Genomic DNA, 15426 nt, shown 5'->3' on the forward strand with positions numbered 1-15426 from the left:
CTGTTCTTTTTACTTCTGCAAGCACGACCAGCAGGATCTGCACCCCCTCTGCAGAGCAAGTGCACATTGACAGCTAGAAATTTACACTGTGGGTGAGATCCGTCACCCCCATTCCAGTCCCTTTCAGTTGGAGCGGCATGAAGAGTCCTAAAAGCCCCATATTCTGCCAGGGAAGGATTCCCTCAGTGCAGGCATTGTAGAAGTCAGCTGTAAAGCTGCTTCCTGAAGATGCCCTGCCGGTCTCAGGGGTCTGTTGGGTTGAGGCAAGAGGCAACAGACATGTATAGGGGTCAGGGCCGGCGCAACCCATTAGGCAACCTAGGTGGTTGCCTAGGGTGCTACAATTTGGGGGGTGGCGACCGCGGTGGTATTTTGGTGGCGGGACCTTCCGCTGCCTCTGTAGGGGGTGGCATTTTGGGACGGGACGTTCCGCTGCCTAGGACGGCAGAAAAGCTGGTGGCGCTCCTGATCGGGGTGGGACAGCACTGAAGAGATCCGGCCCATAGAGATCCCTGGGAGGCTGCTGTACTTTAGACCCCGAGTGCTGTTTAAGTTATGCTGGGCCTCTCCAGCCTCTTAGGGTATGTCACATGGCAAGAAAAAGACCCGAGGCAGAGAGGCTCAGCCTGGGTCTACAGACTCTGACTTGTGCAACGGGGGTGAAAGTAGCAGTGTAGCTGTTTCCAGTTGGGCTGGAGCTAGGCTTTGACTCCCCCCCTCCTCGCTGGGTTTTAGAGGCCAAGCAGGAAAATCTACACTGCTATTTTTACCCTTGTAACGTGAGCCCGTAAGTATCTGTAGACCACGGCTCTGAGACTTGTTGCCATGGGTTTGGGGTTTTTACACTGACTAAAAGACCAGCAGCATGGTTGTGGCTAGCACAGGTCAGCTGACTCAGGCTTGTGGGGCTTGGGCTTCAGGGCCAAAAATTGCTGGGTAGATGTTCGGCTCAGGCTGGAGCCTGAGCTCTGCGACCCTTCCCCTTGTGGACCCTCCCCCCCAAAGATAGCGTCTACACTGCACATTAAACTGAGGCTCTGACTCAGGTTTCAGCCCAAGCCCCCATTGTGTCCATACACAGATTAGTCTGACTCGGGTAAACAAGCATTTAGGACTTGGGTCTTAGGACCCTGCTCGGGGATGGCTCAGAGGCAGAGTCCCACTGTGACTTGGGTTCAATCACTGACAGTTTGCAGGGTGCATGCAGCTCAAGTCAGAAGGTCTGACTCTGAAGTGCTGCATGGATGCGTTAGCATGATTATGAGACCTCGGTCTAGCTATTTTAATGCAGAGGGGAAGTTCAGGTGTGAGCTAGGAAACACCAAGTCCACAAGCCTGGGTCCCATAGACCTGGGTTTACAATGCAGTGCACCTGCACTGCACAGAATCACACATTATATATTTATGGAGCACTTCCCTCACTAGTGAAATGCAACCCTCTTTGGAGTGGCCGAAAGAAGTCCTTCGAGAATGCACAGCAACACTACACAGTAGGCAGAGATAACAAATGAAAAACATGGTAGTCACAGAACTAACATCGAATTTAAGGGTGGCAGGATAAATCTAACTACTTGGAATGCAGCCAGGATCTTGAGGTCAACAAACTTCTTCTTCGTAGGCCTGAGCCTCCTTTAACTTACCCCCATGTAAATAGAGCATAATTCCATTGAAGTCAGGATAAAAATGGTGTAAGTACAGAAGAATCAGGCCCTGTCTTCTGGTTAAAAAAATGTGTGCCCGCCTTGATTTTCTGTTATATTGTTTTTCCAGATCTTTTTCTCCTTTGCAGATACTGTCATTTAATACTGACTCTTCACTCACCTTCGATTTCTCCTGATGCAGCTCGATTTGAATGTCTGTTAGCTTGGTCCTGAGCTCTTCATTGGCAGCCTGCAGGGCAACAATCAGTGCCTCAGGCTTCTCGCCCTTGCTACGTCCTTTTTTTGACATTGTTTCTTCCTAATGAGAGTCTATGCGTTTAATTCCTTTCAAATAGGGACTGCCATCTTTGTTTGTTCCGTTCAGTGCAAGTTGTCTCAGCACCTACTGTGTGACATTCCTTAAGGTCCTGTCCTCAGCCGCTTTGGAAGCCCTGCGAGAAATAAGACACACTGTTATTTGTCAGTGGGTCAGTGGCATCACAAGGGTTCATGTGGTTACAAAACATTAAGACAATAGTTCATTTTTCCAAACACTGTGACCTCTGTCCAGAGACTTGCAAAGGGGATTTTAGCACAATCAAATCGCTATGTGTGAGCTTGGCATGCCTGACAGCTTGCAAAGCTGTGTCCTCCCCCTTGTTTTCTCCAGGGGGCATTCCGCAAAGATGTAGGAGCCAGTTTGTTTCATAAGGATTTTTGTAGCTGAGCAAAGAGAGCGATTTTTAAAAATAATTTTAGTTCTAGTGGGTGCCACTGATTCAAAGCCTTGGACAAAGAGGCCTGTGCAGAATAAGCGCAGCATTGGCAGCAGTGGAACAAGCTTCCTCCACATTGTCTTATCAATCAGTGTCTCAATCCTGACCTGGGATGGCTACCTTCATAGGCATGTTGGTAGTGCCAGATCCATGGCCATTAAATCCCTAGCATCTCCAAGTCCTACACGACAATTGTTCACAGCACACAACCAACATACACTTTGACATGGTTGGTGATCTGGAGAAGTCCAGGACTAGCATAGCAGAGTGTGCACTGGCTGTGTTTCTCATCCTCCCCCGTGTATCCTTTCTCCTGGTCACCTGTGCAAGGACCAGGGTTAACTTTCCCCGTAGGTACTGGAGAACAGGTAGTCCCACTGCCACTTCTCTAGATGAATCAGAGACAAAGACTATGATTCCAAAGGGTGATTGACACCTTTTGGGGGAAATAACCCAATCCACATTAGTAATTTTGTCATGCAGTGAAAAAACTAGCATTCTTTCTTGTTACCTTGAATTAATTTTTATTTCCACTTGTATATTATGAAATGTATCCTGAAAATGTCATCCTCTAATTCCATTTCACTCAGCTTCCATATACTGCTCCCAGTTATGCTGTTGTAACTCCTTTGAAATCAATAGAGTTACTCTAGATTTACATTATTGTAACCAAGATCAGAATCTGGATAGTATTTCCTCCACAATCCCCATGCAAAACAGAAGACAGAAGGTCTAATCTTGCTCTCAGTTACACCAGTGCATTTTTTCCAGTGGAGTTGCAATGGTGTGACTGAGATCAGAGTGGAGCCCAAAGATTACAGTAAAATGAGACTCATGCTTGTTATAAGAATGGGTGAATATTGTGAAAGAAAATCTACTCTGGAAGCGGTATAGTATAACTGGCCCATTCTTGTCATCTGTGTTGTAATGCAGCACAGCAGGGATGACATTATAATGTCCAGCTCAAGCTTAGAAAATGAGGCGAAGGAGATAGGAATGGTTAAGAATGTGAAAATCTGACTGCCTATGACATATGAATGCTAATGCCTTAAGACATGCTTGGGTTTAAACAACGGCTGAACTTTCTCAAGATTAACCATGCAAGGGATTGAGCTGGAGAAAGAAAACAGTGTATGAGCTAAGCAGGAAAGAAAATAGATTAAAAATTCACAGGCGGCGCTTCCCTATAGGGAAGTGATTGTTTTAAAGACCTGAACTACAGTTCCAGTAGGAAGTACTTTCACTGGCTGTACTACTACAGAACCCCAATCAGCAGAGGGTACGAGAGGCTCTGAGCCCACTTCAGTTCTGATTAGCTGAAAGTGATCTCATGACTCAAACACTAATAATACTGCAGCTGGCATGCATCACCGACTACAGTCCTGCAGTAGTAGCCCTGTGGTGTGCTGAGCTGCTTTAAGGTCAGCCTCCCATAGAAAGGCAGCAGTACGTAAAAGATGGATGCTTTTAGTTCAGGAATGAGATACTTTGGATACTTATGCTTGAAAGCATAAAGCATGATGATTAAACGTATCATTGCTACACAGATGGAATGTCTCAGTGTTACCCAGATAGCTGTTGTGTATGAAGATAGAGCAGGCTGGAATCACAGCAAGGAAAATCACGTTAAACTGCAACAGGAGCACCACTTGAGGTTAGAAATGTGAAAGTAAAGCGAGGAGCTAAAATGAGGCATGACAAAATACATTCCTAGTCTCCTCCAAAGGGGTAATTTACTCCCTATTGGTTTATCAAATATGCATTATATCTTTTTTATGCAGAAAAAAACGGGTTTTGCATCTGGTTAGCAAGCAATTTACAGAGACTGCTATGACACACTGAACTGCTGAGATAACAGAAGCTTTAGCTAATGCACTGGGCTGGGCCATTTACTTTGCTTACAAATCTTAAAATGCTGTCTTAGCATTATTACCAGCCACAGGGCTGAGTTTACTTGCTAGTATGGGTCTATAAGATTGTTTCATAATGGATTAGGAACTGGATATCCAAGACCCAAGCAATGACAGTGAATATAAACCCAGTATGGCAGAAATACAATACACTCATATAATCGGCATTAATACAAAAATTACAAGCACATTAACTAATTGCAATTCCTACGGCCAAATTCTGCTAATGGTTACTTCACGGAGGAACTTTGAATTTGTATTTTGGGGCTGAATCCTTCACAAACTGACTATTTCATGTAGTGCTTACTGTGGGAAATCCCAACTGAAGTCAATGGGTCTCAGTAAGCACTGAGCAGTGAAGTAAGTGTGTGGAGTATTGTGTCCCAAGACTGTAATCACTAATAAGATCAGTAGCATGTTATGGATTCTTAACAATCAATAGACTTAATGGGCATTATGCTAGCTGGTTTAGTAACATCCTTACTAGATTCAGTAAACTTAATAAATAATGACCAGATGGCAAAGTACTGCTTATTTTTGACATCTTTCACACTAATAACTTTCTCTCTGGAATGGGAAAATATGGATCTTCAGAGATTAAAAGGTACATGACTATCAAAAGGAAGGTTATAAAAAGGATGTCATTTCATCTTGGGATTCAGTGTTAACTCTTAGCAGCACAATGGACATATTCAGTGAATTATTACAGTCCTGAGGTATTTTGCATGTGCTGTTTTATCATCTCTCCAAAGACTGTTATCCTGAGATGGACAGATGTTATATCTTTAAAAATTGAGATGAGCATATAATTCAAAACAATGTATTGGATGGGTTTAACCTGTCAGTGTGGGCACACCATACTCATTAGCAGATCACAATTTCTTCAACTGTATTCAGAATTTGATAACTTTTTATTTTAACTCTACTACTGGTCATAAAAAGTGCTCTGGGATTGTTTGTTCTGCTCCCACAAACCAGGTGAAGTATCTACAACAAACTGCAATTGTAAGCACAGGTAAGAGTGCCTGGAGTTTTGCACCTGCAATTTCACATGCCACGTGGAGACCCAGCTATAAAGATCTCTCTCTCTTCCCTCAGGTGTCCAGCTCCATTATACTCCCATGATCTTCCCTCAGCATGTAACAGGCCCCAGACCCTTCCAACATGCTGCGAGCTCCTTCCAGACCTCCTGCAGAGAATCCCATTGTGTTGCTGGCCTCTCCAAGACCTTTCATCTTAGGCTCTCTTTCATCTTAGGCTCATCTTACACTACCACTTATGTTGATATAACTTATGTCTTTCAGGGGTGTGAGTGAGGCGCCTACTTGAGCAACATAAGTTACACCGACCTAAGCACTGGTGTGGACAGAGCTTCTCCCGCCAACATAGCTACTGCCGCTCGTTGGGGTGGATTAATTACGTCAATGGGAGAGCTTTCTCCTGGTGGCTTAGAGTGGCTACATTAGAGAGCTTACAACAGCGCCGCTGTAAGCTCTCCAGTGTTGCCAGAGCCTTAGACTCCAACATGCTTCTGCTTATCTTCATCTTTTAAAATCTCTTGTGGCCTCCAGCTGCCGCTCTGCTGAGCCAGTGGCCTGTGGGCATTCACAGAGAGGAGTCTTTTACTTTACAACTGAAAAACACAAAGAAAGAATGACTATAAAGTCTCCAAGATTGTCTCCGGCTCAGAAAAATCATTTTAAATCCTCTCACAGCCCTGCTCTATTGCAAATGCAAATTTAAATGTGCATTACCCTTAAAACCAAAACATACTTAAAAATACCTCTTTCCCTACAAACAGACAGGGCTGCCCAGAGGGGGGGGGCAAGTGGGGCAATTTTCCCCAGGCCCGGGCCCCACAGGGCCCCCACGAGATTTTTCAGGGGCCCCCATGAGAGTTTTCGGTGGGTCTTCGGCGGCAGGTCCTTCAGTGCTGCCAAACACCCCTGGAGGGAGTGAAGGACCCGCTGCCGAAGACCTGGAGCTTCTTCCGCTCCAGGTCTTCAGCGGCAATTCAGTGGCAGGGGCTTCTTTCATTCCGGATCTTCGGCGGCAATTCGGCAGCGAGTCCTTTACTCACTCCGGGACCTGCCGCCGAAGTGCCCCGAAGACCCGGAGCGGAAAGACCCCTGCCGCCAAAGACCCCAGGCCCCCTGAATCCTCTGGGCGGCCCTGCAAACAGATGATTATAATAAGCGGTAACTGGGATTTCAAACTCCAGAAGTACTGCAGTAGAATAACATTCAGAATACTTGCTATAAAATAGTATTTATTTTATTAGCAAAGGTAACAACGTGCTGGGAAGCAAGCAGCCACATTCTGTCCACTTTACAGCCTTTCTCTGAATTTGATTTAGCTGCCATGCCTACTGGTGGTGGAAACAGTTTGGTTGATAATGATATTGGTTGATATTCTCTTTGGAGAATAACTGAAATATCCCTGGAGACATGAATATTTGGGGCATGCAGACATGCAGTTTAGCACTTGAACTGCACAAAATTCTTAGTGTTCAGTGACGACCTGTTGCCTTTTCTTGTCTTAATCATGCTAGAGACAGTTTTCAGAGACCTTGAATACATAATCTGTGATAGTCACATGCTCTGCTAGAAGTCCAGAATAAACAAATAAACTACCAGTGCCTGTAAAAGAGAAGTGGCAGCATTTCTGATACAAACATTTTGATACCTGGTGAATTTCACTGTCACTGTTTTATTAATGCAGAGACAGATTTAGAGTGTTGAGTTGTGCTATAGTCTAATCTATAAAAGTAGTTAAGAATATCTATTGAATACATATTGCAGATAACCTTGTGGCTAGACTGTCTGTCTGCAGTAGCACTTAAGAAAATTTACAGTAACATGAGTCAGGTTAAAACTGACCTCTCCAGATCAAAGGCAGTTCTGAAGAGAGGCAATGTGGTCTTGTGGTTAGATCAGGGATTGTGATAAATGACTCCTGTGTTCTTTTCCCATCCCATCCCTTCCACTCAGTGTTTTACTGTATGATCTTGGAAAGTTCACTTAATTTTAAGCCTCACTTTCCCTATCAGTAAAAGGGGTATAATAATAATAATAATAAATAATAATATTAACCTGTCTCACAAGGGCATTGTGAATAAAGCTGGTTGGGAATTTTTCAACAAGTAATTTTTTCATCAAAAATGCAAATTCGTTAAAACTGAAACTGTTTGCAAGTCTGAGCTGGGTTTGATGAATTTCCCAACTCGAAAAAATTTCAAAACGGTCAAAAATATTTCATTTTGACATTTTCTAAGTGAAAAATTCAGGTTTTTCAGTTCAGAATAACTTTTCATTTCAAAATTTAAGCTAATTAGACAGGGGAAAAAGGTTAAAAAAGAATAAAGGTTAAAATCAAAATGAAACATTCTGAAATGATTGAAATGAAATGTTTCGACTGACCTGAAATGGAAAAAAAATTGATTCGTGAATATTTTTGAGATTTTGCCTTTCCATCCCTATTCAAGATCGGAAAAAGCTTCAAACTCTTGAAAATATCCACAGGGCGAGAAAAACATTTCCTGCCCAGGTCTAATTGTGAGGCTTAAATAAACATAACAAAGTACTTTGAGATTCTTTGACATAAAGCTTTATGTTCCCAATAAAGGCCTGGTGTTTTGGACTGACTGCCTGTGAATGGTCTCATCGACTTAGGTGTACAATATTATGAGTGGGACAAATCCTAGGGCTTCGCTCTATATTTACTCAGGTAAAACTGCCAATGAAATCAATGAGTGCAAATTCAGAACCCAGTTTAGAGAAATTTGCATCCTGTTGTCCCAAAGAATGAGAGCCCATGTGTGATAGTATAATGCTAGGTAGAGGACTCTGTGATGGTGTTCACCTTTCAATCTATGTCAATGAGATTAAGAATAAGAAAGAGTCAAGCTTTGTCCAAACCCAATTACAAGAAAATGTGATAGGACAGGTCTGAATCACAGGCCAGTCCAACACTTCCTTTGTCAAAAATCTTGAAACATTTGTCTCTCCGTTGCTCACTAGCTGGACTTTGACAAAATTTAGGTAACTTCTTGTCAGGCATCAATTCATCCCATGCAGGGATGGAGACTGAAATGAAGACTTAAAGCACTTGTTAAATCACATTAGCTCATAATTCCTGACTGACCTGTCTGTGCTACTCTTTTCATTGATCTCATTCATGTTTTCAGTAAGGTCACCACTTTGTATTAACCAGCTCAGACATCATCTTGACTACCTGTTCAGCCGAACTCAATGTATAGCCACAGATGAGCCTACCCTACAGTGCTTTAATGTACCCCAAAGTGTACCACACAGTTTAATCCAAGGCCCTCTGTTAGCACCTTTTCTTGTAGTGGAGCCCTAAATCCCTCTACAGTTCGTCTGTCAGCATTTCCATTCCAGGGCCACCCGGGGAGTGGGTGGGGGGGCAAGTGGGGCAATTTGCCCCAGGCCATGGGCCCTGCAGGGGCCCCCACGAGAATATAGTATTCTATAGTATTGCAACTGTTTTTTATGGAAGGGGCCCCCGAAATTGCTTTGCCCCAGGCCCCCTGAACCCTCTGGGCGGCCCTGATACATACCACTGGTTCTTAGGTTTTAAGACCAGAAGGGACCATTAGATCATCTAGTCTGACCTCCTGCATAATACAGGTCATAGACTGTCATCCCATTACATCATGGTACTCCGAATCAAAGCCCTGGGACGGAAATTCCATTTTTCAAACAGCTCCAATGGTGAGTAATGGGACTATTCACACTGTGTAAAGTTAAACATGCACAGAAATCTTTGTAGGATTGGGGCCTAAATTAGCATGGGTAAAGTGCTTCACTCAGAACATCTTGGGCTTGCCCGTGATATTATGCTCACCCTACAAGCTTAGCTGTCCTATTGCTATCCATAGGAGCGCTGCACACATCCCATGGGCTAAGCCCCACCATACGTATCTAAGAGTGAAATACTTTACTGTATTTGCAGCATATAAAATTCCCTTCTTAAAATAATATTTCAAGGCCCCATTTCTTCAGAGATGCTGCGTCAAAATTAACATTGGTAATTGGGCCACTGAAATAATCTGGCTACATGCAGCTCAGCTGTCTCCCCAGTCTCAGAAACCCCTTTTGCTTTACACAAACAAAGTAAAAGCATATGGCCTTGCACTAATAATCACTAACCAAAGAAATCTGATTCATTCTATTCCCCACCAAGTAGTCTCCATAAAGTAGTCTGGATAGTGGAACAGGAATAATTCGGGGCGTGAAATAGCAGCCTGCCAAGCTGCCTTTGTGGCACCCTTTTTGACTCGTCCGACAGGCCAGAATGGCAATTAGCCTGTCATCATGAGCAGTTTGCAATCAAAACGAAGCTGCAATCTACCAATAACAAGGAAAAGATCTCTCTCACAGGCCAGCTTAGAACATGTCAGATGTGCCTAAAAAAAGGAAATTATTGCTAAATGAGCAGCAGCTGGCAAAATTCTCAGCGGTGCTTGACATGGCTACAGTACAATGGAAAGGGTGTTCCTTTCAATCTAAAAAAAAAAAAAAATCCTTATTTCCTTACTGCTGTTCATAACCATCCCGTAGAGGACTGAAAAAGAACGGTTTCTTTATCAAAATTCTTTCTCTACTCTTGCACGTTCCGACTGGATTGTTTATTAAAAGGTCATCAATGAGAGTTAGCTGCTGGCATTCAACCTTGTATTTAAAGAGGGGAAAAAACCCAGCAGAAGTAGCTGTTTTGGAGGGGGAAAAAAGCAAATATGAAAAATACTGTATTACAAGGACATTGGAAAGAGAAATAAGAACTTTAGATAGGCAGGAAATTAGTTAGAGGTCAGTTTGGGCCTACAGTATCTCTCCCTTGTAATATTTCAAATTACATGACTATCCCTGGAGCTTTGGATTCATTACTTGTAGCTCCTGTCATACTTGTTCTTTGCCTCACTTGTTATACCCTACGTTGTGGGGAGGACTGAGGGATGGATAACTTTGTAGGCTTAAAGCACATCACAGGAATCAGGTGATATTGATTCTGTTCTTGACTTTGCCAGTCGTATTCTGTGTGACCTTTGGTCAGACGTTCAACCTCTCTCGGTATGTCTACACTGCAATGTAAGCCCAGGGTTAATAGAACTTGAGTGAGCAGACTATGGGTTCGTTAACCTATGGCTTGAGCATCCACACTAATTTGTAACCCCTGGTTAGGAATTGTTGAACCCTGGGTCCCAACCTGGGGCTCTAGTATCTACACTGCATTATGTGGGCCTGAGTCCAACTGCCCATATCCCATACTTCCTAGAGCTCTCCCCAAATGTGTCTGCCCTAGTCCTTTCTTCATGGTGCAATGAGGGAAGACTTGACTGTCCACCAAACTTGACTGTCCAGAGGACAAAGAAAGTTGGCCCGTGGGATTCTGGGCAGGGCTGGCTCCAGCTTTTTTACTCCCCCAAGCAGCGAAGAAAAAAAAGGAAAAACCTGATTGATCTGCTGCGAAAGTGCCGCCAAAGAAGAAGAGAGTGACTGAAGGATCCGCCGCCGAATTGCTGCCAAAGACCTGGACGTGCCGCCCCAATAACGGACGGAGTGCTGCCCCTTTCTATTGGCTTCCTTTGCTGGTGCCTGGAGCTGGTCCTGATTCTGGGATACTTTTGGTGGACTCTCAGAGCACGAGTCGAGTGGGACTGCATCTACACTGCAAAGGAATAGGGCTTGACTAAGGGTATGTCTACAAAGGGATAAAATACCTGTGGCACAGCTGCAGCTGGACCGGCTTAGTTGACTTGGGCTCGTGGGGCTTGGGCTGTGAGGGCTAAAAATTGCTGTGTAGATTCGGGCTCAGGCTGGAGCCTGAGCTTTGGAACCCTTAACTGGAAGTTTTTTTCCCCATATAGGTGTATCCTCAGGCTTAGACTCTCCATCCGGTGGGTCCTAACTCTAGGTAAGAGCAATTTGTGAGTAGATGGAAGGGGGGTTAGGCGTGAGCCTGAGTTTGAACGCTGGGCTTACATTGCAGTATGGACATACCCTCTATGCCTCAATTTCTGGATCTGTAAGAAGGGGTGATAATAATCCCCTATCTGAGAGGGGTCATTAGAGAAGGGCATGGTATTATTCATGAATAAAGTGGGGGAAATTGGAATGTACACTCTGCAGGAAATTCTGACATTTCAAAATTTGTTTTGTCAAAATTCAAAATTTCAGAATTTACCATGGAATGAAAATTCTAAAAAATTCTGAAACATCAAAATATTTCCTTTGGATAATATTGAAGTGCTTCATTTTTGATAATAATATAACATCATTATAATTAATATGTTATGATCATTATAGTTAATATATTATGTTTAAACAACAGAAAACAAAATGAAAATGTCTAAACAAATTGTTTTGTCTTTTTCCTGTTGAAGATTTTGTCAAAATTGACAAGTTCCCACAAAATGTTTCCATTTTGATGAAACTGCCTTTTCTGACAGAAAAATGTTTTGTGGAACATTTTTCAACAAGCTCTGTCTGTTTGGGTTTTTTTTTTAATTACAAAATGTAGGGAGAAATGATGGGCTTATTGAAGTGAAGACCGTCAGAAATAATAGTTCCAAAAAGCTGCAGAGTGAGGTGGATTTGCACCATGAAGGCATAAGCATACAGATCTGTCAGTGTACCTTGAACCCGACCTGTAATACCTGTAGGACTCTACTGAATTGAATCTGCTAAAAAAGATGTATTGTTTCACTTTGCATGGTGTGCTGATGACAAGGACACATATCCTCAAGGGACTAGCTTGAGACTGTCCTATATGTTGATACTACAAATAGACTGCAGCACGGTTCTGATCTTGTTATGTTTACACATATAACACAGGCAATCAAACTCCATGGGTCCCAAGCAGTATTTGAATGCAGGCTTCCAGGAGGAATGATATTGTAGTAATCCAATGTACCAGCTAGGACATGTTTGTGATTTAGGACTTGATCCAACACCGACTGAAGCGAATGGGAGTTCTACAAGGCAAAGGATGAGACCCTCATTGTCAATAAGAGTATGTCTACACAGCAAAAGTTGAGCATGGACTAGCTTACCCAAAGCTGGGAGCAGGAGAGATACAGATGGGAGGAGGAGGAGCCAGGAAGGCATGGACTGGGACTGGCTGTATAAGGGGACCAGGGACAAGGAGCGGGGTTGGAATAAGGGAACTGATAATCATTTGGCTGGGAGATTGGGAACATGTGCAGGAAGAGAATGGAACTGGTGGGGGAGACTGGGACAGTGCTGAGAACCCTGAATAGTGAAAACCTTATTTGGGCTCCCTTGTGCGTATGCATTATGACACAATTTTTAATTACATGGTCACATATTCTCTTCTTTACCAGGCCCCTGCCTCATTAAGGGCTCAGTGTGATGCCAGGCAAGTCACTTGAACTAAACCAGGGGTAGGCAACCAAAGGCGGCACGCGAGCTGATTTTCAGTGGCACTCACACTGCCCGGGTCCTGGCCACTGGTCCGGGGACTCTGCATTTTAATTTAATTTTAAATGAAGCTTCTTAAACATTTTAAAAACCTTATTTACTTTACATACAACAATAGTTTAGTTATATATTATAGACTTCTAGAAAGAGACCTTCTAAAAATGTTAAAATGTATGACTGGCATACGAAACCTTAAATTAGAATGAATAAATGAAGACTCGGCACATCACTTCTGAAAGGTTGCCAACCCCTGAACTAAACTTTTCAAAGGGGATCACTAATGGTGTGTTCCTCATTTTTGAGTGTCTGACTTGAGACCCTGGGGCCTGATCTGCAGTACTGACCACTCACAGCTGCAACTGAAGTCAGTGGAGGCTGAGCTTTGACATATGAAGTGGCAAATAACTCAAAGTGCGCTGAAAAATCAGGTTATATGTGTCTCAGATTGGGAACCCAAAATCAGTGGATATTTTTGACCTTAACCGCTCTGTGCCTCGGTTTCCCTGTAAAATGGGGATACTAATACCTCCTAATCTCACAGGGGTGTTGTGAAAATAAATCCATTAGTATTTGGGAAGCACTTGGATACTGTAATGATGAGTGCCATTGAAAAGGCCATGAAGAAACGAGTAATTCTGTCTTTTGAACAGGGTTTGAGTAGTGTGCAGTAAATAGGACATGGGGCCACACCATGAACATGAGAAGAAAACAAAAAGTTGAATACTACTTTGCAATACTCTTTCTCCCCCGCCAATGGAAGCGAGTCTCAGAGCCTGGGTCAATGACTCCGGCTCGCAGGGCTGGCGCTACAGGTCTAAAAATAGCAGTGTAGCCATTCCTGCTTGGGCTGGATCCGGGGTTCTGAGACCCCTTGGCTGGTTTCAGAACCCGGGCCCCATAATGTGAGCCCCACGAACCTGAGTCAGTTTGCCTGGGCTCTGACACTCATGGCTATTGGGTATTGTTTGCAGTGTAGATGTACCCTAAGTGAGCACTGTCCATTCTGTGCTCTGAGTGAAGCTATGTAACTAAAGCCTTTACCATGATGCATATGCACAAGGGGGGTCAAATTAAGGTTGCACAGGCAATCTTAAATCTGTCATTTCCTAACTTTGGAATGTTTGACTGCAACTTTAATCACTTTCTTGTAATGTAGGGGAGTTTTATATATAAGTACATAAAATAAAATACTGGGGGAATAGAAAAAAGTGCCACTATAATTGGCTTTCAAACATCAGTTGCTTTGGGCATGTCTTGCAGATGCTATTTAAAAGGTCCTTGATATTTTGTAACTGTGAAATCATGAGAGTATCTGGAGATGCAAAATCCACGATGAAGTTGCTTTCACATAGAATAAGGGAAGGTTTTATAAGCACTTCCCTGTTCTTACATGCCTGCTTTGGTATGTCAGATATTGCTGTGCTGTAGGCCTGCTGGCTGCCAATGCCTGTCCTTGTCTGGCTGAGAATGTATAGAATTCTTAAATATTAATGTGAGACATAAAAATTTTGTCATATAAACTTTTAGGTTGGAAGAGGGAAGGGCTTAAGACTTAAAGATAATCACTCATTATGGATCCAACTGGAAAGCATCCCTATCAGGAACACACCCATGCTCAAAGTATGTGCTTAAGTGCTTCCCTGAATTTGGACCTATTATCTGGTGTTACAGGATAGGTCACTGATATGTGTGGTAAAGCTGGTTTTGCAAGGATTCAGTGTTTTCCAGACAACAAACAAAAGAAAAGTACTGGGTAAGTGGGGGGGAAAGCCAGATGTCTCCCAATGATTCTTTTTAAAGATTGATAATGAAATATCCCCATTCAAAATGATGCAAAAATAAGAAAACATCTGGACGAAAAAGAACACACATCCTATTGGTGGATGTCTGTGAAAGGCTTGGGCCCTCTTGTCTCCTGGTGCTGGGGCTGACAAATTGCTGTGCAGTCTTGCCAATATCAGACAATGAGCGCATCGGGGAGAGTCTGAAAACACAGGAATTGAATGTCCCACATGGCTGCCCTGTCGTCCATTGTGATTTTTACACACAAACAAATGGAGGTAATTGTCACTGCCTGCCAGGCTGCAGAAACGTATTGCTGTGGAGGTGGTGGGCTTGAGAGGCAATGGGATGGAATCTGCACTTCAGCTTGACAAGGCATATTTTTTTCCTCCTGAACTGCCGGGAGTGGAAGGCCAAACAATCATAACTCTGAGGGAGCGAAGCCCTGGAATTGATTCTGCCTCACAAGCAGAATTTTCTCATTCAAATAATTCAGTGGCTGCCCAAGACATGTTTTGTTTTCTAAAGGGAATTTGTTAAGGCTGAAGGACTCCAAATATAACCTCCATCCCTTAAAGTAACAGCAACCTTACGTTTAAAATCTGAGTGCCTCTGACTTACACCAATGTAAACTGGGAATAACACCATTAAAATTGGTAGAGCTACGCTGGGTGTATGTGGGAGGAGAATTCGGCCCTGAATTTCTAGTGCACACGACACTTCCCTGCTGAGAGAGGCTGCCCCTTTTTCAGCTAAAAGGATGCAGTGTGTCCTCCCTGCTATGCTCTCTTAGCTCTGCTAGCCACTGAAAACTGCTGCTGGTTCTAGCCTTTGGCAGTCCTTGAAATCATAGACT

General features: G+C 43.4%; 1 protein-coding gene across 2 annotated transcripts in view; it reads right to left on the reverse strand.

Annotated features, from left to right (window-relative positions):
• Nucleotides 1-15426, reverse strand: part of JAKMIP2 (janus kinase and microtubule interacting protein 2) — a 109848-nt gene that overhangs the window by 46429 nt on the left and 47993 nt on the right. For both annotated transcript variants that reach the window (XM_034779267.1, XM_034779268.1), the window contains exon 2: nt 1822-2092. In XM_034779267.1, the coding sequence (XP_034635158.1) occupies nt 1822-1950 (129 nt within the window). In that variant the 5' untranslated portion in view covers nt 1951-2092. The remainder of the gene's footprint in view (nt 1-1821; nt 2093-15426) is intronic.

This window comes from Trachemys scripta, chromosome 8, assembly GCF_013100865.1.
Source record: "Trachemys scripta elegans isolate TJP31775 chromosome 8, CAS_Tse_1.0, whole genome shotgun sequence".
NCBI classification, from domain to species: domain Eukaryota; kingdom Metazoa; phylum Chordata; order Testudines; family Emydidae; genus Trachemys; species Trachemys scripta.